The sequence below is a fragment of the Gorilla gorilla genome, chromosome 18 (assembly GCF_029281585.2).
Source record: "Gorilla gorilla gorilla isolate KB3781 chromosome 18, NHGRI_mGorGor1-v2.1_pri, whole genome shotgun sequence".
Lineage (NCBI taxonomy): Eukaryota > Metazoa > Chordata > Mammalia > Primates > Hominidae > Gorilla > Gorilla gorilla.
Genome location: NC_073242.2, coordinates 115,393,524 through 115,416,963, shown reverse-complemented (window position 1 = coordinate 115,416,963; position 23,440 = coordinate 115,393,524). Strand labels below are relative to the sequence as shown.

General features: G+C 49.3%; 1 protein-coding gene across 1 annotated transcript in view; it reads right to left on the bottom strand.

Moving 5' to 3' along the window:
* Positions 1 to 221: 221 nt before the first annotated feature.
* The window catches only part of CRISPLD2 (cysteine rich secretory protein LCCL domain containing 2), an 88,384-nt gene continuing 65,165 nt past the window's right edge, over positions 222 to 23,440 (bottom strand). Inside the window, exons 14-15 of the mRNA XM_004058080.5 lie at positions 20,352 to 20,485; positions 222 to 3,133 (exon numbers count right to left, since the gene is read on the bottom strand). Of these exons, the coding sequence (XP_004058128.2) occupies positions 3,079 to 3,133; positions 20,352 to 20,485 (189 nt within the window). The 3' untranslated portion in view covers positions 222 to 3,078. The remainder of the gene's footprint in view (positions 3,134 to 20,351; positions 20,486 to 23,440) is intronic.

The following is a 23,440-nucleotide window of genomic DNA, read 5'->3' as shown; positions in this document are numbered from 1 at the left end:
TGGGGACTGGCAGCATTCGCATCACCAGGATCTTGCGAGAAATTCACAGTCCCTGGCCCCATCCCAGCCTTGCTGAGCCCGAAAGTGCATTTTGGGAAGCTCCTCCCTCCTTCCCACGGATGGGGTGGAGGTCTCCACCAGGCCCTGGCTGTCAGCATCTCTGCGTATATGAGACATCCTAGCAGAAGCAGCCAACACAGAACAGTCCAGAGCCTGAAAGATGGTTTTCAATGTTTTATTTCACAAATTGTTCAGATTTGTTCATAAAAGATATGTTACAGGAACATTTTAGAAATCAAACCAGTTCTACTGAAACAATTGCAACAACGTGGCCCCTGTTCATGCAAAGCACAAAAAACATTTACAATAAAACTTTGTACACAGGAAGTAGCAAAATACATCATTTTTCATAGAAAAAAGCACACACATAAACTGCGGGCTGAGTGAGCCTACAGACAATATGAGAAACCAGCACACGCTTTGGAATACGGTAGGGCAAAACTCCTAAGGAAGCCGAAAATGTTCATCCTGTGGGCAGGAGAGCCAGGAACGCCGTTGGCTTGGTACAAGATCTTTTTAAACACAGGGTAAGTGTTGGTAGCATGAGGGGCCTCTATTCCACACACAGGAGAGGTGGTGCTAGGGACACGGCTTATCATTTATAGTTTTGTTTCCATTTTCTGAAGACAAATATTCCAGTTTCAAAATGTTTGTGGGGACGATAAAGACAGCCAGGTCCATGGCCGGGCGCAGTGGCTCATGCCTGTAATCCCAGCACTTTGGGAGGCCAAGGTGGGTGGATCACCTGAGGTAAGGAGTTCGAGACCAGCCTGGCCAACATAATGAAACCGCATCTCTACTAAAAATACAAAAATTAGCCGGGCATGGTAGCTCATGCCTATAGTCCCAGCTACTTGGGAGGCTGATGCATGAGAATTGCTTGAACCCGGGAGGCGGCAGTTGCAATGAGCAGAGATCATGCCACTGCACTCTACCTTGGGCAACAGAGTGAAACTTGGTCTTGGGAAAAAAAAAAAAAAAAAAAAAAAAAGACAGCCAGGTCCTGCTCTGGGCAAGGACTTTCTATCCTGCTAGGAAGGCCCAGTGAAGGAGGCATTAAGGAACCCGGGGACTTTATTTTTAAATGATGGGGTCAACTCACACTGGAAGTTTCAAGTCTCCCTTGAGTGGGATGCTTTGGAAGCGAGCCCACTGGGATCCTCCTGGACCCTTCACTAATTCTGCAAACCCCACAGGGCGATCTAATTTATCTTGCAGACACAGACACAGCCACAAAAGTCCAGCAGCAGAGCACCCAGAAGTTTCCCAGATGTTTGGTGGTAACTGGACTCACGACCTGACAGGCTAACCAAATTCTTCCTCTCTGACATTTGGGGCTGAAGAGTCAGTACCTATGAATTACGACTAGACTGCAATGCACAAAGCACGTAGTCCTGTGAATTTTAGCTCAGTCAAGCTAAGAGTTGAACTGCTTTTTACCAACTCCTTAAAGGGGTGGGTTTTTGTTTTGTTTTAAACCTATTTACCTTCAGATTCTGCATTTATTAGAAAGGCAATCAAAGAAAGAAGGCATCACCTAGGTGCCCAGGTAGAATTTCTTGTCCAGTCTACAGTATCTTAGTTTTTGACTTTCTGCTAGTTCTTTCACCTAAGAAATATTTTGAATCGAATTTGAAACTAGCATTCGCCAAAGTGATCTATTGGCTGGCCCGGTGGTAGAGAGTGGAATTTTCACCTCCTGCAAAAAAATGCTATTTACAAAAGGGTATTTCATTTCACTGTGGGCTTTTGGTCTGGGCTCATGAAGCACTTTTACAGAGTGATGGCAGCCAGGGTGTACTACACTCCTTGGCGCCTCGGGAACGTTTGGCAAGAGTCGTTTCACGAAAACAGGAAAAGAGATCCTTCTAGTGTATTCCCATCTCTCACTGTCATGAGGCCACAGACGGTTTCATAACCACAAACTGAGCTGCTAACCTCGGTGAGGAATGTACCAAAGACTCCATTCCTCCCACGGCTGAAAAAATAGGTCATCGGGTGCGTGGGGAATCTGCACATTTGTCATTTTTTAAAAGCAGCAAAGAGCAGGCCTTCTTTGGTTGTTCTCAGACATCTCGTCTCAGTGGAACCTTACGAGACCAGGAGTTAAGACGTGGGCTTCAAACAGGATCGCTTGCAAAGAAAAGTCCTGGGTGTGAACCAGGACACGTAAACCAGTCCGAGGCAGGGTGGGAGCCACAACGGGTAGGGGGTAAAGAAAGGGTCCCGATCCTTAGTCCTCAATGGGACTAAAGGTCACGGCAGAAAACAGCTGGGCCATAAAGACGAAGGGCCTGACAAAGACAAGATACATCTCTGAAGTGACTGCTGAACTCTACATAAACCAGCACTGCTGTGTATAGAGCCATCCTGAATGCGGCCATTGAAGGGAGCCTGTGGCAGGCCACCAGCAAGGACACGTGCCAGGGCGGAGCCGGGGTCTCTCACCCCCCCAGCCCTCTTACTCTAGCCCATTTGTCTGTCTGACCAGCAAACATTAAAACCATTTTCCTCTATTGGTAGGGACGGACTGTGTTTTTTATTTTTAAATAACTACCTTCTACTTCATTCCTGAAACTCATTGGCGCTTGCTCGAAAGGCCTCTTCCGACGCCGTGAATGCTTCACAATTGCGAGCTCCAAATGGTTTGTTCTTTTGGCAGGGAGGTTGAAATCAACTTCCTCCACCAACAGAAGAACACATAGCAAGGAACATTTTGGGCAACTGTCCCCTTGAAGAGACAGCTCAGATCTCTAAAGGAGAGAGGACGTCCAGATGGAGACCCCCGGGCCCCAGCAGGATCAGGCGCCAGGGGGTCCGGCTGAGCACCTTGGGATGCTGTTGCTTCAGTGAGGGGATGAGATGTCACCTCACCCACAGGACACAAAGTGATGGACACTGAACATCAGTCAAAGGAAGTTTCCTGACTCTCCATATACCCCGCAATAACAAAATAAAAATAAAAGCAAAACCCCGAAGCCCTCTTGAAGACGCCCCTTCTCCCCTGGTGCTGGAAATTCACTGCCTGACAGCAAAGATCCGGAAGGCCTTTCCATCCCGAGGAGTCCCCAGGCTGAAAAAAGAAGAAAGAGGGCCCGTTACTGAGAGATCCGGAGGGCCTCCTGCAGGGACTCTGGGTGGGCAGGGAGACCTGGGTGCCTCCTGCTTGCTCCCGTAGTGGAAGAGCCATGGCCAAGGGACACTTCCTCGCAGCCGCCAGACACAGAGCCTGCCTTGAGTTGAGAACAGCTGGCAAATCCCATTTTCTCTGCACATGAGCATCCATCTGATTCTAGGTCAAGGCTGTTATTTCCTTTTAACTCAGGGATTTGCTGGCCCCAGTCTGTCTGGATTGGACTCACCCTCCGAGAATTCTGCTTGGTTTCACTACCACCTGTCAACCCGAACAGCGGTGTCTTGGGAGAGATGAGCAGGTGCTATCTCAGCACTACTGCATATGCCAGGTGCTTCACTGCCTTCCACCTTCCTCCTCAGGGAGCTGTTATCCCTCGTTCACAGGGGAGGAAACGGAGACACCAGGAAATAAAGAGATTTACCCAGGGTCCCACGGCTAGTAAAAACTGCCCTCTCACAAGAGGAGTTAAATCCTTCAGCTAATCAAAGATGGTTTTTAAAAAAGAGCTTTAGGCCAGGCGCGGTGGCTCACGCCTGTAACCCCAGCACTTTGGGAGTGAGGCGGGTGGATCACCTGAGGTCAGGAGTTCGAGACTAGCCTGGCCAACATGGTGAAATCCCATCTCTACGAAAAATACAAAAATTAGCCGGATGTGGTGGCAGGCGCCTGTAATCCCAGCTACTCGGGAGGCTGAGGTTTGGCAAGAATCACTTGAACCTGGGAGGCGGAGGTTGCAGTGAGCCAAGATCAAGCCATTGCACTCCAGCTGGGGGACAAAAGTAAGACTTTGTCTCCAAAAAAAAAAAGGAGCTTTATTGGTCAGGCACGGTGGCTCACATCTGGAATCCCAGCACTTTGGGAGGCCAAGGCAGGTGGATCACTTGAGGTGTGGAGTTCGAGACCAGTCTGACCAACATGGTGAAACCCTGCCTCTACAAACAATTAGCCAGGCATGATGGTGTGCACCTGTAATCCCAGCTAGTTGGAGGTTGAGGCAGGAGAATCACTTGAACCTGAGAGGTGGAGTGTGCAGTGAGCCAAGATTCTGCCACTGCACTCCAGCCTGGGCAAGAGAGTAAGACTCTGTTTCAAAAAACAAAAAAAAAAAACCAAACCAACTTTATTAAGTTTAACATACCGTATAAACTCAACCTTTCTAAGTGTACAATTCAATGGTTTTTAGAGATTTTATAGGGTTGTGCAATCATCTCCACAATCCAGTGTTAGACAATTTTTAAAAATTGTTTTAGACACAAGGTCTGTCACCCAGGCCAGAGTGCAATGGCATGATCGTGGCTTACTTCAGCCTTGACCTCCTGGGTGCAAGCGATCCTCCCTCCTCAGCCTCCTGAGCAGCATGTCACCAAGCCTGATTGATATATTTTATTTTTTTGTACAGATGGAGTCTCACTATGTTGCCCAGGCTGGTCTCAAACTCCTGGGCCCAAGTGATCCTCCTGCCTCAGCCTACCAAAGTGCTGGAATTATGGGTGTGAGCCACCATGCCTGGCCTAATGGTGTCTTTTAAGGCATAAAAGTTTTAAACTTTGATAGAATACAATTTATCAATTTGTTTTCATTTATAGATTGTGCTTTTGGCAGCATATCTAGCAAACCATTCAAGGTCATGAAGGATTTATACTTGTTTTCTTAGACTTCTGTAATTTTTAGCTCTTATATTTCAGCCTTGGATCCATTTTGAGTTAATTTTTATATATGGTGTGAGGCAAAGGTCCAACATCACAGTTTTACTTGTAAATATCTAATTGCCCTTGCATCATTTGTTGAGAAATTATTCTCTGCCCACTGAATGGTCCTGGCACCGATGTCAAAATCAATTGACTGGAAGTGCGATGGTTTATTTTATGGACTTCCAATCATTTTTTTTTTTTTTTAATTTTTTTTTTAATTTTTTTTTTTTTTTACCTTTTTTTGAGACTGAGTCTCGCTCTGTCGCCCAGGCTGGAGTACAGTGGTGCAATCTTGGCTCACTGCAACCTCTGCCTCCCAGGTTCAAGTGATTCTCTGGCCTCAGCCTCCCAAGTAGCTGGGATTACAGGTGCACACCACCATGCGGGGCTAATTTTTGTACTTTTAGCAGAGACGGGGTGTTGCCATGTTGGCCAGGCTGCTCTGGAACTCCTGACTTCATGATCCTCCCTACTTGGCCTCCCAAAGTGCTGGGATTTCAGGCATGAGCCACCGTACCGGGCCCAATCACGTTCTCTTAATCTCTGTGTCTGTCCTGATGTCAGCACCACCATCTTGATTACTGTCGCTGTATAGGATGTTTCAGAATTAGGAAGCCTAAGTGCCCCCTCCTGCTTTGCTCTTCTTGCTGTGGGCACAGCCTTCTAGAACACCAGGGACGCCTGGGAGCCTACCAAGGGCCACCACGGCTGTCTCATTCTCTAGATCCTCCCTGATTTTCTGCCCCAGATGATAACTGCACCTTTAGACCAACTGGCCTTTCTGTGTCTTGGCCACCAGGTTTGATACTGTTCCTGACAATGGCCAGAGGTGTGTGGTTTTCCTTGCTCTGCTTCAAATCAAGAAAGCCGCTGGTTGGCACAGCCCCACCCCAGTAGAACTTCCAGCCATAGGAGCTGGTGGGGTGAACAGGAGCGGTCCCAGGCTCAGACACCACAGATCCCTCTGTTCTTATCCGAGATCCACACTTTTTTGAACAAACACCTCCCTGTTCGTTGTATGCCTCTGTGGTGTATTTCTGGAGTTCTGAAACAGCTGTTTTTGAACACCGCTTTTGGGAATAAGATTTCCCATGCATCCTACTTTGGCATTCTGCAAATCTCACCTCTGGAGCACGTCTTCCAGACGCGAGTCTCCATCCCTACACTAACGTTTAGTAACTGTGTGACAAAGTCACTAAGTCTCTTTGGGCTTTTTTTTTTTTTTTTTTTTTAAATTTTAAGACAGAGTCTTGCCCTGTTGCCCAGGCTGGAATGCAACGGTGTGATCTCGGCTCATTGCAACCTCCGCCTCCCAGGTTCAAGCGATTCTCCTGCCTCAGCCTCCCAAGTAGCTGGAATTATAGGCATGCGCCACCACACCCAGCTAATTTTTGTATTTTTCGTAGAGATAGGGTTTCACCATATTGGCCAGGCTGGTCTCTTGGCCGGGCTGGTCTCAAACGCCTGACCTCATGATCCGCCTGCCTCGGCCTCCCAAAGTGCTGGGATTACAGGCTTCTAAGGATACTTTCCGCAATGTTCTGTGACAGTGCCGATGTTCGGGCGTACCTGGGTTGTTGGGGGAGGTCCAGGAAGGGGCCAGGCTGGAGAGGAGACCCGGAAGGTGGGAGAAGGGGAGCATTAAATTGACGGGAGGCCATTGTTTTGGACTGGGCTAGGCCCAACAGACCAAACCAAATCAGATCGGAGTCGCCCTGCTAGGTGCCAGCTCATCAAACTGAACTTAGAAATGGGCTGGTTTTAGGCCAGGCATGGTGGATCATTCCTGTAATCACAGCACTTTGGGAGGCTGAGCTGGGCAGATCACTTGAAGTCAGGAGTTCGAGACCAGCCTGCTCAACACAGTGAAACCCCTACTAAAAATACAAGAATTAGCTGGGTGTGGTGGCAGGCACCAGTAATCCCAGCTACCCGGGAGGCTGAGGCAGGAGAATAGCTTGAACCCAGGAGGTGGAGGTTGCAGTGAGCGAGATCACACCACTGTACTCCAGCCTGGGCAACAGAGTGAGACTCTGTCTCAAAAAAAAAAAAAAAAAACAACAACAACAAAAAAACAAAACAATGGGCCGATTTTCCAAAAAATAGGAGATACACAGCAGCAACCAATCAAAAGGGCCCCCAGTCCCTCTGAGCCAGCAGGATAGTGTGGCCTCCCTGTTTTAATCCTACAAGAAAAGTAACTGGGACGACCCATCCGAATTTTGTTGTTTCTTTTTTTTTTTGAGATGGAGTCTCGCTCTGTCGCCCAGGCTGTAGTGCAGTGGCGCGATCTCTGCTCACTGCAACCTCCACCTCCTGGGTTCACGCCATTCTCCTGCCTCAGCCTCCCGAGTAGCTGGGACTACAAGTGTCCAAAGCCACGCCTGGCTAATTTTTTTGTATTTTTAGTAGAGACGGGGTTTCACCTTGTTAGCCAGGATAGTCTCGATGTCCTGACCTTGCGATCCACCCTCCTCGGCCTCCCAAAGTGCTGGAATTACAGGCGTGAGCCACTGCGCCCGGCCTGTTCATCGTTTGTACTCTCTGCATGCAGCCTTTGCTGACTCTAAAACCTCCCCTCGCTGCTCAGTTCATGGAAGCACCTTTCTATTCTGTACTTGGGATATTGCCTGATACATGAATTGCTAATAAAAGCCGATAAGATCTTGCAAACTCGCATTTGTTGGAATTTTGTTCTAGAAGGCAGCATGGCGCCTTGTAGACCCCAAAGCGTTGTTCACAGTGTGCAACCAGGGCTGGGCGCGGTGGCTCACGCCTGTCATCCCAGCACTTTGAGAGGTCGAGGCCGGCAGATCACTTGAGGTCAGGAGTTCAAGACCAGCATGGGAACATGGTGAAACCCCATCGCTACCAAAAATACAAAAACAAAAATTAGCTGGGTGTGGTGGCAGGTGCCTGTAATCCCAGCTACTTGGGAGGCTGAGGCAGGAGAATCATTTGAACCCAGGAGGTGGAGGTTACAACGAGCCGAGATCACACCACTGCACTCCACCCTGGGCCATACAGTGAGACTCTGCGTCAAAAAAAAAAAAAAAAAAAAAGTGCAACCAGTGCCAGGTGCAGTGGCTCACGCCTGTAATCCCAACATTTTGAGAGGTTGAGGCAGGTGGATCACTTGAGGTCAGGAGTTCAAGACCAGCCTGGCCAAGATGGTGAAACCCCATCTCTGCCAAAAATACAAAAACAAAAATTAGCTGGGTGTGGTGGCAGGTGCCTGTAATCCCAGCTACTCGGGAGGCTGAGGCAGGAGAATAATTTGAATCCAGGAGGTGGAGGTTGCAATGAGCCGAGATCACACCATTGCACTCCAGCCTGGGCGACACAGCGAGACTCTGAGTCAAAAAAAAAAAAAAAAAAGTGCAACCAGGAGTGTTCTTTCCACATCAAAATTAAAATGGAAAAGACTAATCATAGCCGCACATTTTAGTTTTTGAACACACAATCCTTAAGGCAAAAAACACTCTCCCTCTCAACCCTGTCTTTCTGCACCAAGTTCTCCCCAGAGGAGAGATGTTTAGATCTTATGCGGATGTAAACAATTATTATATTTTTCCCTCACCCATTTTTTCACACAAATATTATATACATACTGCCATAGACATACCACTCTGCACTTTGCTTTTTTAGCTTAACAATATATCTTGGGATTTGTTGCTTTACTATACAGAAAGAACTCATTCTTTTTATCCACTGCATAGTATTCCATTGTAATAAAGTGTTATATTTAACTGGGTCCCTATTGGTGGACATTTAGTTCTTTCTAATCTTGTGTGTGTGTGTGTGTGTCTGTGTGCAGTGACACCATCATGATTCACTGCAGCCTCAACCTCCTGGGCTCAAGTGATACTCCCACCTCAGCCTCCCCACTAGCTGGGACCACAGGTGCATACCACCATGCCTGGTTAATTTTCGTATTTTTTAGAGATGGGATTTCACCATGCTGCCCTTGCAGGTCTCGAACTCCTGGGCTCAAGCAATCCTTCTGTCTTAGCCTCCCAAAGTGCCCGGATTATAAGCGCGAGACGTTGAGCCCGCGCTTTCTAATTTTTTACCTTTGCAAACAATGTCATTGTTGTCCATGGGACTTTTTGCTTTTGTGTGAGGGTGCCTGAGAGTGAGTGCCTAGGAGTGGAATTGCTGGACCAAAGGACGTGCATTTCCATCTTGACAGCTGCCAGCCTGCCCTGCATAAAGATAACACCTGCAGACTCCCCGGACAATGACAAGAGGGCTGCGCGATGCCTCCCAGCACTGTGTAATGTCTTGCTTTTGGTTCTTGACCAATAGAAGGTAGGGAGTGGCATCCAGGTATCATTTTCATTTGCATCTTGCTAATGATGAAGGAGTTTGAGCATAAGATTAACAGCCTAATCATCATTTATGGGCAGGGTTTCCTTTAGGATCCCCACTCCAAACAAAGAGAGCCCCCAGATTGGAAATTGCCAGACTAGCCAGGAGACCCCGGCCCTCTCAGGCTGCTAAGATCTGCAATCCTCCGAGAGCAGGCCGCTTGGAATTCCTGGTTGTTTTTCAGCCCTTCTCCATGGCAGCTTCACACTTTTGGCTACCCTGGAATTGAACTTTTGAAACGTGTATCAGATGGGAGCACTCGGAGAGATGGAGCTGCAAAGAAACGCCAAGAGCCAAGACCCAGGCAGAACGCTTGGCCGCAGGTGGCTCCGGACCAAGAGGAGGAGAAAGAGTGGCCAGGGGCTGGGGTGACCCTGACAGCCCTGCCGGTTTCTGGAAAGTTCACATTCCAGGGCCCTCCTCAGGCCTTGGGGGATGTAAGATTTCCCTGAATTCTCTGTCCAAATGAATATCCTGGGGAACCAACCAGGGCCACAAGTTACTGTGGTTATTCTGCATGGGGGGCAAGCCACGTTGGGGAAAATTACCAGGGGTCGGTGTCCCTCCTGACTTACTATGGGTCTGCAGATTCTATGGATGGTGCAGTGGGTTCTCGTGTTCTCAGGGCCCCAAACAACCAAGGGACAAGGGAACCATTCAGGCTGCTGTCCAGATGTGGACACGGCCAGCCCAAGGGCCCTGGGTATCTTGCCTGGACAACCATGCACCCCATTAAACAACCTGCTCACCTTGGAGGTAAGAGCAAGCCCCGACAAGCTGGGCAAGTATTTCCTAACACATCAAAGAATGTGCTGACACCGCCCAGGATGCCACTGTGCAACTGGCAGCATCAACTGTTGGTGCCATCCACCGCCACAGGTAAAAATTCCCGCAGGTGTGGGCACCAAGAAAAATTCCCCACCTTCAGTGTCCCCAGTTGTTCATGCCTCAAGCAGTGATTAAGCTCCAGGTATGCTGGGGAAGTTGGTAGTTGTAGGTGTCTGATGAATAACGAGTATGGCTCGATAATTATAAAATACCCTTCCCACCCTTCTTTCCCAAATCTTGCCCTCTGATTCTCTTTTTGGATTAGCTTATAACTCCCATACACGCCTGAAGGAGTATAAATTGCTGCAGTATTTCTGGGTAATTTTCATAAAAGGTATTGGACTTTTTATCAAGTGTATCAACCAACTTTCATAAAGAGCACTAAACAACTTTGATAACAGGGTATTAAAAATCCCTCGGGTGGGGCACAGTGGCTCACGCCTGTAGTCTCAGCACTTTGGGAGGCTAACGCAGGCGATTGCTTGAACCCAGGAGTTTGAGACCAGCCTGGGTGGCACAGTGATCCCTGTCTCTACAAAAATAAAAAAATTAGCCAGATGTGGTGGTGCACGCCTGTGGTCCCAGCAACTCGGGAGGCTGAGGTGGGAGGATTGCTTGAGTCCAAGAGTGCAATGGTGCAATCACAACTCACTGCAGTTGAGGCTGCAGTGAGCCCAGGAGTACAACGGTGCAGTCACAGCTCACTGCAGTTGAGGCTGCAGGGTCTCACTTATGTTGCCCAGGCTGGAGTGCAGTGGTGCAACTGGGACTATAAGTGAGAAATAAAAGCCCTCAACCAGCTCTGAACCAGTTGCTGAACTCAGCAAAGTCTCATTCAACCAGTGTTTACTGAGCACCTGCTATGTGCCAAGTGCTGGGCAGCATCAGGGATGTGGGGTTAACGAGACCAATGAGGCTCTTGCCTTCAGGAAGTTTACAGTCTGGGGTGGGGAGAGAAGTAGCAAAACATGGTGCAAGAAACGGTTTCAGAAGGTGATGAGTCACGGGAAATGACACAGATCCATCAGGGAGCAGGAGACAAGTGCAGGCTGGATGGTGGAGAACGCTTCCTAGGGAGGGGCCATTTCAGTCTAAAACAGCCCAGGAACGTATGAGAGCCCAGAGGGTACCAGACAGCAGCTACAAAAGCACTGAGGTGGGCACGGCCTTGGTGCAGTCAAGAAGCAGAGAGGCCAGTGAGGTGGAAATGTAGGAGGAAGATGCACAGAGAGGGTGGGGGAGCGGGCAGGGGCCGAAGCAGCTGTGGCCTTGAATGGGAGTGGGGCAGATTTGATTCTTAGTACAATGGAAAGCCACTGGCGGGGGAACCTTACACAGGAGAGGATGTGCTGACTTTTTTCCTTGGTGCGACACCGTGCATTGCATTAGGACAGCACTTTGGTGGCTGTGGCTGTTCTGGTAAGAGGAAGTCACCTAAATAAATCGGCAAGAAAGTGCACAGGCTTGCGCAAAAATGTTCTTTCTAGTGTTGTTTATTACAGTGAAAGAAAAAAGGAAACGATCTGAGTGTCAGTCAGTGATGATAAATGGATGATGGTCTCTCCATGCCTCGGAATCTGTGCAGCCACTGAAACCACGGTGTGGCTAGACAGGCTAGGGCTTGAAGAGCTAGTCACAATCCGATTAACAAAACAATACTAATAGCATAATCCCTTTTTAAAAAGCGTGTTTAAGCTGGGTGTGGTAGCTCACGCCTGTAATCCCAGCATTTTGGGAGGCCAAGGCAGGCATATCACCTGAGGTCAGGAGTTCGAGACCAGCCTGACCAACATGGCGAAACCCCGTCTCTACTAAAAATACAAAAATTAGCCGGGCCTGGTAGTGGGTGCCTGTAACCCCAGCTACTTGGGAGGCTGAGGCATAAGAATCGCTTGAACCTGGGGGGTAGAGGTTGCAATGAGCCGAGGTCACGCCGCTGCACTCCAGCCTGGGCAAAACAGCGTAACTCCGAAACTCCGTCTCAAACAAACAAACAACAAAAAAAAAGCGTGTTTATATGTAAACACAGAAGAAACCTGAAAGAAAATACACTGGAATGTTTACAGGGGTTGTTTCTGGGTATGGGAAGTTGAGTGCTATGAAGATCTTAAAATTATTTTCACTATATTGTTGAGGTTTCTCTAGTCTTTTTGAGACACGGTCTTGCTCTGTCACCGAGGCTGGAGTGCAGTGGTGCAATCTCCACTCACTGTAGCTTCCTCCACCTCCTGGGTTCAATCAGTTCTCCTACCTCAGCCTCCCAAGTACCTGGGACTACAGGTGCATGCCACCATGCCTGGCTAATTTTTTTTTTTTTTTGTAGTTTTAGTAGAGATGGGATTTCACCCTGTTGGCCAAGCTGGTCTTGAACTCCTGGCCTCATGTGATCCTCCCACCTCAGCCTCCCAATGTACTTGGATTACAGGCATGAGCCGCCGCACCCGGCCTAGAAAGGCCCTTTAAAGGCCAGAGTAAAGGGGCAGGAACAATCCAGGGACTCTCTGAAGAGCTTCCCAGAAGCACGGGGCTCCCTCCTAGAGGCCAGCCAGGGACAGGCACGTGGGGCTGCATCCCCCTCAATTGCCTTGAAAGTGACCTGGGGAGGAAGAGCTTGCCTTTTGGCATCACCCAACACACAGACGGGATTAAGGAGGGTGGACAGCCGGTTCTGGTTCCAGAGGCAGACAGGGAAGCTGCCCTGTGGAGTCCTGAAGCCAGCACTAAAAAGACGGCAGAAGAGGAACCCCTGAGTGCTTAGTCTTCTGGCTTTTAAAAAGTGTAATTTATTTTTAATTGTTAAGAAATATCATTTATATGTACATAACTGTCTCTATATGTATGAGTGTACATACATGACTGTGGACACAGATGCTCCCTGACTTACGGTGGGTCGCGTCCTGATAAACCCATCGGAAGTCAGAAGTCCACATCGGAAATGCACTGAATACACCTCGCCTCCATCACAGCTCAGCCTCGCCTACCTTCCGTGTGCTCAGGACACTGACCTTAGCCCACAGTTGAGCAAAATCACCTAACACAGGCCTATTTTACAAGGAAGTTAGTATAAAGAATTTTCAGTCAAAATGCAAAATTTGAAGTATGGTTTTTGCTGAATACATATGGCTCTCCCACCGTTATAAAGTTGAAAAGTCATAAGTTGAACGATCTTAAGTGTCTAGGACTGTCTGTACATGTGAATGTGTCTGTGTGTGTATGTCTGTGTATGTTATCTGTGTGTGTGTCTCTCTATATATATAGTCTTTTTTTTTAAAGGATTCCAATCCTGGCTGGGCACGGTGGCTCACACCTGTACTCCCAGCACTTTGGGAGGCTGAGGTGGGCGGATCACTTGAGGTCAGGAATTTGAGACCAGCCTGGCCAACACGGTGAAATCCCATCTCTACTAAACATATATATATATATATATACACATACATATAAAATTAGCCAGGTGTGGTGGCGGGTGCCTGTAATCCCAGCTACCTGGGAGGCTGAGGCAGGAGAATCACTGAACCCAGGAGGCAGAGGCTGCAGTGAGCTGAGATCGTGCCACTGCATCCCAGCCTGGGCGACAGAGGGAGACTCCATCTCCAAAAAAAAAAAAAAAAGGATTCCAATCCTGTTCTCCCAGAGTCTCACCCCTCTATTGATCCCTCAGGAAAATTTAAAAGTTAGACAGATACAGGTTTAGCTCTCATCTTTAGGACCTTGGGCTGGTTAACCCTTTTCTCTGAGCCTCAGTTTCCACATCTGTAAACTGGGTTCCTCAAAGTGCCCACTCCTTAGGGACACTGTAAAAAGTCCATGAGCCTCTCCAGGGAGGTACCTGGGCCAGAGGCGAGCATGCAGCTGGTGCTCAGTAGCCGGGAGCTACAGATGCCATCGCCCCTGCTAGGTTTAAACCTCGCCCTCCCTTCAAAGTTGGAATGTGGGCAACGCAGGCCGGGTATGCACAAGTGGTGAGTGAACTATCCTCACAAAGCCCACACTCTAGCAAACTGTCAAACCTCTTCATCTCATTTGATCAAATATATCATTATTCTTAGGGGGGAAAAGTTTCAGACTGGCACGTATAATACAATCTCCATTTTGATTTGTATGTGAGTTTTATGTGCACGGGGGAAAAACAGGTCAAGAAAAGTTATAAATCAACAGTTAACTGAGGTTAACAGGGCACCTGTTGGGACTCTTACTTTTTGCTCTCTGGATGTATTATTTAAATAATAAGTATATATTTCTTGTATTGTAAAGACAGGAACAAGTATATCTTGGCATTCAAGGTTCTCCCTGGCCCCTCCTTGGGAAGGGTCTGTGCCCCAAGTTCAGTGGCCTGTCCAGGCTGAGGAAGTCAGGAGTGCTGCTTAAAAGCATGGATTCTGGTACAGGCGGCCTAGGTTTGAGTCCCAGCTCTGCCCCTGGTAGGCTGGGTGACCTTGGGCAAGTCGTTTAACCTCTCTGTGCTTCCCTTCCTTTACTGATAAAATAGGGATAATGACAGTTCCTACTTTGCAGGGCTGTTGGGGAATTAGATGTGCTAATGTGTGCAGAGCTGGTGGAAGTTTGGAATACGAGTGGAGGAGGGGAACCTGCCTGTCTGCTATCAGCAGCTCCTCTGCAGAGCAGAGAGAACCTCATGTCCCAGGCTCGGTGCAGCCTGGCTTGGGGGAGAGTGCAGGGCTCCTTAGATCTGGAAATGACAGCTTAGTAGCTTCTGTTTCTCAGGATTTCTAGACCCATAGCGAGATCTTCAGTCACCTGACCCTTGAGATTCTCGGTGCTGAGTTGTCTAATACAGTAGCCACCAGCCGTGGGTACTCACTGAGACCCAAAATGGGCTCGTCCAAATGGAGATGTGCGTAAGTGTGAAACACACACCAGATCTCCAAGATCTTATACCCAAAAAAGAATGTAAATTTCTTATTTCTAATAATAATTTTCTATTGATTACATATTGAAATAATATGGATATATTGGGATAAGTAAAATGCACCCTAAAATTTCCCTTCCATTACTTCTTCCTTTGGCTTCTAGAAACTTTAGAATCCCATGTGTGCTCACATCATATCTCTGCTGCACTTGCCACAGCAGACCACACCCCTGTGAGGACAGGGATTTTTCTCTCTTCTGTTCCCGGCTGTGTCCCCAGTCCCTAGCACAGGGGCTGCCCATGAGTGTTAGGTGAATGAATTTGCAATTCAGATGGCTGTGCACCCATATATACCTTTGTATAAAGGTGACATTTTAAAAAATCAAGTGGCCAAGAATGCTCACTGTCATTGTTGATATATTTCCCAATCTCTTGCAAAATCTGTGTTAAAAAATGGTTCTGGCCTAAGAAAAATTCTGAACTGACATTCATCCACATGTCCAGCATTTCCCCAAGAATATTCAGACACCTTCGTCCCAGTATTGAAAGCTCTTCCGGATGTCTTTTCTTTCCTTTGCTACCCAGGTGGGCGGGGGTGAGAGAGCGGGTGCTAGTCTCTTATGTTGCCTCATTTCTGCATGGCTGCCTTTCAAAATGTCCAGGAAGTGCTCTTCTAGAAGAGGATCATTGCTAAACCGAAACCACTGTGAAGCAGAACTGACTTTTGGCCCCGTGTGCTGAGAATCCTGTTTGGGGGTTTTGGTGGTTTGTGTGATTGAAGGATTCCCTACATTTAAAGTACAGTTTGCTGTGAACTGGTCACAGTATATATAACATCTACATCTCCCTTGGGACTGCCTGTGACCGCCCCCTCGCCAAGGGCTTACCAGCCGTCAGGGACAGAGCCACCCTCTGACTCCAGGCTGGGTTTCCACAGCCCCTATTGGGAATAAGCTCCTGGGAAATTTCCCAGCCTCTGCTTTGTGCAGAGATGGTGGCTGAGATCCCACCTAAATAAGGAAAGGACAGGGCATGGCCACACCCAGGTGTCTCTGCAGGGTTCTCTTGGGAGCCATGTCCCCAAGGAGTCCCCTCTGGACAGTAAGACTAGCCCTCTTGATGCCTCCCTGAACTGTCCCTCCACAACAGTGACCCCCTGGGCCCTGCTGCTGGCATTGTCATTTCTGCACTGTGTACTCTCACTAGATGGCAAATCCCACGACGGCAGAGGTCTGCTGTTGTGTTCCCTGTGGGATCCTGGGTGCCAGGGACATCGTCAGCGCTCCCTAAGTGTATGATGCCTGCGTGGAGTGAGCGTTGGAAGGATGGAAGCAAGGATGAAAGAACGAATTCCTGGAAGATCCCTGACCCCTCATCCTGAGAGATAAGTCATGTAGGCCATTTCTTAGGATCCAGCCACCTGACCCTATGAGAAAAGAACCATGGCATCTAAAAGGTTGTGGCAACAGGTGCCCCTGGGTTTCATGTCATGCTTACTGTGAGCCACTAGCCGAGGGCTTGGCACACACCTCTCACTTAATTCTCATGGCAACCCATTAGAGAGAGGAGCTGCCAAGGCTCAGGGAGACTGCCTGCCCAAGGTGACCCTGCTGGGGAGTGGGGGAGCAGTGTCCCCAGTGCAGCGGGTGCCACATACTGTCCCGGCCATCAACCTGTCCGGGGCTCCAGTGCTCACTCCCCTTCTGAGCTACGAGTTCTATGGGCTCAATCATCTGTGCCCTGGGTCCCAGCACAGGTGCGTGATGAATATTCAGTGAATGAATGACTTTTTTTTTTTTTTTTTTTTTCTGAGATGGAGTCTCGCTCTGTCACCCAGGCTGGGATGACAATCTCGGCTCACTGCAACCTCCGCCTCCTGGTTTCAAGCGATTCTCCTGCCTCAGCCTCCTGAGTAGCTGGCATTACAGGCGTGCACCACCATGCCCAGCTAATTTCTGTATTTTTAGTAGAGACGGGGCTTCACCATGTTGGTCAGGCTGGTCTCGAACTCCTGACCTCAAGTGATCTGCCCGTCTCGACCTCCCAAAGTGCTGAGATTACACGTGTGAGCCACCACGTCTGGCTGAATGACTCTTAGTAGCAAAATAATATCAGAATCAAGGGTATAAAATCTTGAAGATGCGGTGTGTGTTTCACACTTATGCACATCTCCAAACGGGCTCAGGATAAGCCCGTTTTAGGACTCAGTGAGCACCCACCGCTGGTGGCTACTGTACTAGACAACTCAGCGCTGAGAATCTCAAGGGTTGGGTGACTGAAAATCCCTCTATGTGTCCAGAAACCCTAAGAAACAGAAACTATTGAGCTGTTATTTCCACATCTAACAGGCTCTGCACTCTCCCCCAAGCCAGGCTGGAGCAAGGGTGGGACGTGAGTGCTGACTGACTCGTGTCAGGTTTGCCAGGTTCGCGTGACTCTTAGAACGGCAGCTGTCACACTCGAGCATGCAGCACGATGCCCCCGAGGACCTGCTCAGACGCAGGCTACTGGGCCCCTCGCAGAGATTCCGATTCAGCAGGGCTGGGTGGGGCCGGAGGATGAGCTTTTCCAACAAGCTCTGGGTTGATTTGGACACTGTTGGACTGGGCACCCCACCTGGAGACCTCTTGCCCTGCCACCACCCCAGGGGGCAGGTAATATTATTCCCCCCTTCATAGGTGAGGAAACTGAGGCACAGAAAAGCTGAACCCAAGCATTATCACAGATGCCAGTCCCCAGGACGGAGGAGCAGAGAGTCCAAGGAGCAAGAAAAGCAAAGTCTTAACTCTGGAAATGCTGCGGAAAATCACTAAAATCTTTCTAGAGTGCAGAAGGCACCAGTGACATGTGTGCTTGGGAGGGATGCCTGGAAGACACCTACAAAGACAGCGACAGTGGCGATTTGGGTGGGTGTCACAGGAAGAGAGAAAGACCGACAGCCCCCAACACCCTGGGTGATAGTGGGGCGGGTGAGTAAGCTGCTTCGGGGGCCTTCTCTCCATCCCTGCCCTCCCCAGGGGCCTACCAATGGGGCCCCCACAATGAGGCCCCTGTCCCCAGCCCACAGGGCACTGCTATGATGTTCTCATGAATCAGCCCGACAGGGAACAAATCCCAGCTGGCTGCGCTGCTCAGGAAGACTGTTTTCTCTCAAAGAGGGTACAAAGAGCTCAATAAATTGATGTCCTGGGATTTCTTTCCAGCCCGGCCAGGAAATTCCTCCTAATCAGCTGCTTCATTTCCCTCCCATTAAATCAGTGGAATTTCCCTTCATTAAGCTTTTCCCAAACAAAGGCCGCACGTGCTGAAGGAGAAAACGTGGAAGCTGTCTACTTGGGCTCTTCAGGGCTGCCGATGGCAGAGTCACCGGGCAGGGGTCCGGGGAAGAATGGGCACGATCTGGGTACAAGTGATGCTGTGGCATCTTCACAGACAGGGCAAGCCCGCTGCACAAAGTGCCCAGGAGGCTGGCGGTGGAAGCAGGGGTCGTGTCCCAGGAGGCAGGAAGGCCTGAGCGTCCAGGGGCCCAGGGCAAGTTACAGCCTTGATTTTATTCCTTCTCTAAAGAACGTCCCTCAAATATGAAATCTTCAACATTGCCCTGTTACGAGCTCGCTTGTGGTCCCTCAAAATCCATATGTTAATGTCCTAACCCTCAAGTGCACCTCAGAATGTGACTGTATTTGCAGATCTTTAAAGAGGTAATCATGGCGGCCGAGTGCGGTGGCTCACACCTGTGATCCCAGCACTTTGGGAGGCCAAGCCAGGCAGATCACCTGAGGTCAGGAGTTGGAGAGCAGCCTGGCCAACATGGCGAGATCCCATCTCTACTAAAAATACAAAAATTAGCCAGGCATGGTGGTGCATGCCTGTAATCCCAGCTACTTGGGAGGCTGAGTGCCCTTTCTGAATGACACTCAGGAAAGGCCCCACTTAGGAATTTCACTTCTAGGGACTTTGTTTGGTCTTTTTTTCTTTTTTTTGAGACAGAGTTTTGCTCTCGTTGCCCAGGCTGGAGTGCAGTGGTGCAATCCTGGCTCACTACAGCCTCTATGTCCCGGGTTCACGCGATTCTCCTGCCTCACCTGACCTCAGGTGATCCACCCACCACCGCCTCCCACAGCGCTGGGATTACAGGCTTGAGTCATCACACCCGGCCCACTTCTAGGGATTTAAGGAAACAGTCACCGTGTGTGCAAGCATTCCTGGAGAAGACTACTTACTAGGGGAGGATCTGCTCCCTGGGATGGAAAGGACTCACAGCAGCTACGAAGAGAAACGCGCTACAGTCATTCACAGTCACTACCAACGACTTATGGTCATAGATTTCCATAAAGGTATGGTCTCGAGTGGAAATACGGAGTAATCAACATAACCCTCATTTGCAGAGTGCTTCTTACTGCCACTTTTTTTTTTTTTTTGAGACGGAGTCTCACTCTGTCGCCCAGGCTGGAGTGCGGTGGCGCGATCTCGGCTCACTGCAAGCTCCGCCTCCCGGGTTCACGCCATTCTCCTGCCTCAGCCTCCCGGGTAGCTGGGACTACAGGTGCCCGCCACCACGCCCGGCTAATTTTTTGTATTTTTAGTAGAGACGGGGTTTCATCGTGTTAGCCAGGATGGTCTCGATCTCCTGACCTCGTGATCTGCCCGCCTCGGCCTCCCAAAGTGCTGGGATTACAGGCGTGAGCCACCACGCCCAGCCACTGCCACTTCTTACTGGCAATAGGTAGGCACCATTTCCGTTCACCTCTGAACAGCCCTGTGGGGCAGGGTTTATGATTATCCCTATTTCACAGATGAGAAAACTGAGGCTCAAGGAAATCAGGTGGCTTACTCGGGGTCACATAGCTGGTAAGAAACAGGGCCCAGGTCTGTTGGACTCCAGGCTCCCTGATCTTATTTAACTCTATGTAACTATATTACGATATAGCTTTATATGACTAGTATGTAACTATCATCTGATCCCATTTTTTTGTGGGAAAAAAATGCACACACACACACACACACAAAGAAAAACAACCGGAAGGACACACGCCAAGAAATCTAACAGTAAATTCTCCCAGCTGATGAGTTATGGATGACTATTTATCTTCGGGCTTATCTGATGTTCCTACAGATTCTAAATTTTCTACAAAAACGTCCATTGGTAATAGGAAAAAAAGTTCTTTTTTTTTTTTTTCTTAATCCCAAATGTGATAGTAGGGAAAAGCATTCCCTCGTTTGAAAAACAAAAGAGAAAAGCAAAGAAGGCTCTTACCTGGGAGTCCTGGTAAGAATTCGTGCAGGTCTACCCGAGTTTTATTTTAAAGGGTAATGACTCTGGGCCTCTTCCCAGGCCCCCCTGAGGGACCATTAGCAGCCGGGATTGGGTGTCAAGGGTTGGAGAACACCGCCCTACCTTTCAGACTGAACTCCGTTCCTGAGCGAGCCCACGTAGGTCTTCTTTTTATCCACGGGCATCACGTCCACGTCACCCCCACTCTCGTTGCTGATGACTCCCGCGTGCACGGCTGTCTTGCAGATGCTTGAGGTCTGGAAGCACAGGAAGGGCTGTGATCAGCGATGGGGATTCCAGCTCATGGGTCAAGCCAGCTGGGGCTCCATCATTCACTGCCGGGCAACCTGGCTGGTGGGATGTGGACCACATCAACCCCTAGGAAATAATCATCACTACCTTGATTCCTTGGGGGTCTCTCCAGAGAGACTGGACATCATGCATTCATTCATTTGTTCAACAAGTGTTTTCTAAGCACCTATTATACGCCAGGCACGGAATTAGGAACTGGGGGAATTCAGCAGGGAACAAGATAAAGACCTTGCCTTCAAGGAGTTGAGTGAGCAAATAAATAAATACACAAATGAGGTAGCGTCGGCTATGAAGAAAGCAAAACCAGTTCACAAGGTTAAATGCCTGGGTGGCGGGGGCTGCTTGAGAATTGTTTCATCAGGGGGAACTCTCAGGGAAGATAGAACGACATAAAGGAAACAGTCACAGCCGTGGGAATGTCTCTGCACTGAGCATCCCAGGCAGAGGGAAAGGCTCGTGCAAATGCCCTGGGGTGGATATAAACTCATCATATCCAAGAAATAGACAGACAGCCAGGGTGGCTGGAATACAGTGAGTCAGGCAGAGCGTGGCAGGAGGTGTGGGCAGGGAACATTCATGCCATGTAGACTGGACACGCGGTGGCATCTGGACTATTCTAGGTACCAAGGGAGCAGCTGGGTACCTCGCAGAAGCAGGATGTGCTGTTTTCTGACATCATCAAGGAGTTCAATTTCTGGGTGATAAAACCTTCCAGGCTCAAGGGATCCTCCCACCTCAGCCTCCCAAGTAGCTGGGACTGCAGTTGTGTACCGCAACACCTGGCTAATTTTAAAAAATTATTGGTAGGGACAAGGTCTCGCTGTGTTGCTCACGCTGGTCCTGAACTCCTGGGCTCAAGCAATCCTCCCACCTTGGCCTCTCAAAGTGCTGGGATGACAGGCAGGAGCCACTGCACCCGCCCAGTTGTTGGTTTTGAAGATGGAAGAAGAGGCCATGAGCCAATGAATGCAGGTGGCCTCTAGAAGCCGGAAAAGGCAAGAAAACGGATTCTCCTCTGAAGCCTCTAGAAGGAACCAGCCCTGCTGCCACCTTGATTTTAGCCTGGTGACACCCACATTGGACTTCTGGCCTCCAGAACTGTAAAGATAATAAACCTGGGTTTCTTTAAGCCACCACGTCTGTGGCGATTTATTCTGACAGTAATAGGAACCTAACAGCTTCTAACCACTGTCCACAAAAAGGTCCCCCACTGTGGGTGGATCTAGCAATCTGATTTATTAAGTCCCTTAAGTCTGATGACTTCAATTTATTTATTTATTTATCTATCTATCTATTTTTTGAGACGGAGTTTCGCTCTTATTGCTCAGGCTGGAGTGCAATGGCGCAATCTCGGCTTACCGCAACCTCTGTCTCCTGGGTTCAAGTGATTCTTCTGCCTCAGCCTCTTGAGTAGCTGGGATTACAGGCATGCACCACCACGTCTGGCTAATTTTGTATTTTTAGTAGAGACAGGGTTTCTCCATATTGGTCAGGCTGCTGTCGAACTCCTGACCTCAGGTGATCCACACGCCTCGGCCTCCCAAAGTGCTGGGACTACAGGCGTGAGCCACCGCGCCCGGCCTGACTTCAAATTTATAGGAAATAGAATCCCCAGGAGAATGCAACCATAGATGTCTGGACAACAGGCTCACCCAGGCTCACGGACTCGCCTGATCAGTCCCCCGCAGCAACTTGCTAATTTAAGGAAAGATGAAAAGCTGGACCCATTGTCTACAGAGCAGGAAGACGGACTCCGGTCTTGCCTCCATTCACAACCGAGTGATGTCACGGCTGTGGCTGTCAGTGGACTGAGCCCCCAGGCACTTTGTGGTTCAAGGGTGGGGAGGTGAACGGGGCAGGCTCCCCATATTCTGTCCTCCCTGCATGTGTAGTGTAGAGACAGAGGCCACCACCAGCAGGTCTGAGCTTAAAAGCTTAACCCCCACCAATGGGTCACTCAGCAGGAGAGCGGGGCTGGGCTATGTCACCTCTGAAACCCTCCCCTCTGCACAATACCCGAGCCCCAGGGGTCATCGGGGAGAAGATGAAGTCCCAGCCACTGGTTCACCAAGCTAGTGCCTCCTTCAAGAAGAGAGCAAGTCATGGTGGAGAAGATGAAGCTGGGATGATTTCATTTATAGGAGGCAGCCAAAGAAGTCAAATTCATGGAGACAGGAAGTACAGGGGCTGGCGGAGAGGAAGCGGGAAGTTGCAGTTCGGTGGGTACAGGGTTTCAGATTTGCAAGACAAGAGTTCTGGAGGTCGAACCCATTACAACGTGAATATGCTTAATGCTAATAAGCTGTGCACTTAACAATGGTTAAGAGGGTAAGTTTAATGTTACGTATTTTTTTGGTCGGGGGACAGGGTCTCACTTTGTCACCCAGGCTGAAGTGTGGTGATACCATCTGGGCTCATCAGAACTTTGACCTCCTGGGCTCCTCCCACCTCAGCTTCTTAAGTAGCTGGGATCGCAGGCACGCGCCACCATGCCTGACTAATTTTTCCATTTTCTTTAGAGATGGGGTTTCACCATGTTGCTCAGGCTGGTCTCAAACTCCTGGCCTCAAACGATCCTCCCACCTTGGCCTCCCAAAACGCCGGGATTACAGGTGTGAGCCATTGCCTGGCTTATGTTGAATTTTTTTTTTTACTACAACAGAGAGGGGAGTGGGGAGCTACACCCAAGCTCAGGGAGCCATTGCAGAAGTAATCAGTGTCCCCTCGAGAGAGGCCAGCCCACCACCATCCCTGGCACAGTCTCACAGCTCCTTTGTCCCGTCCTTACCACTGTCCTCAGCCCATCCGGGAGCCCCGGAAGCATTGCTAAAGCCAAAGAGAGCCTGTGTCTTAGGATCCACTGTAAAAGGACAGTTTGTCTGGAAAATGCACCCTGAGCT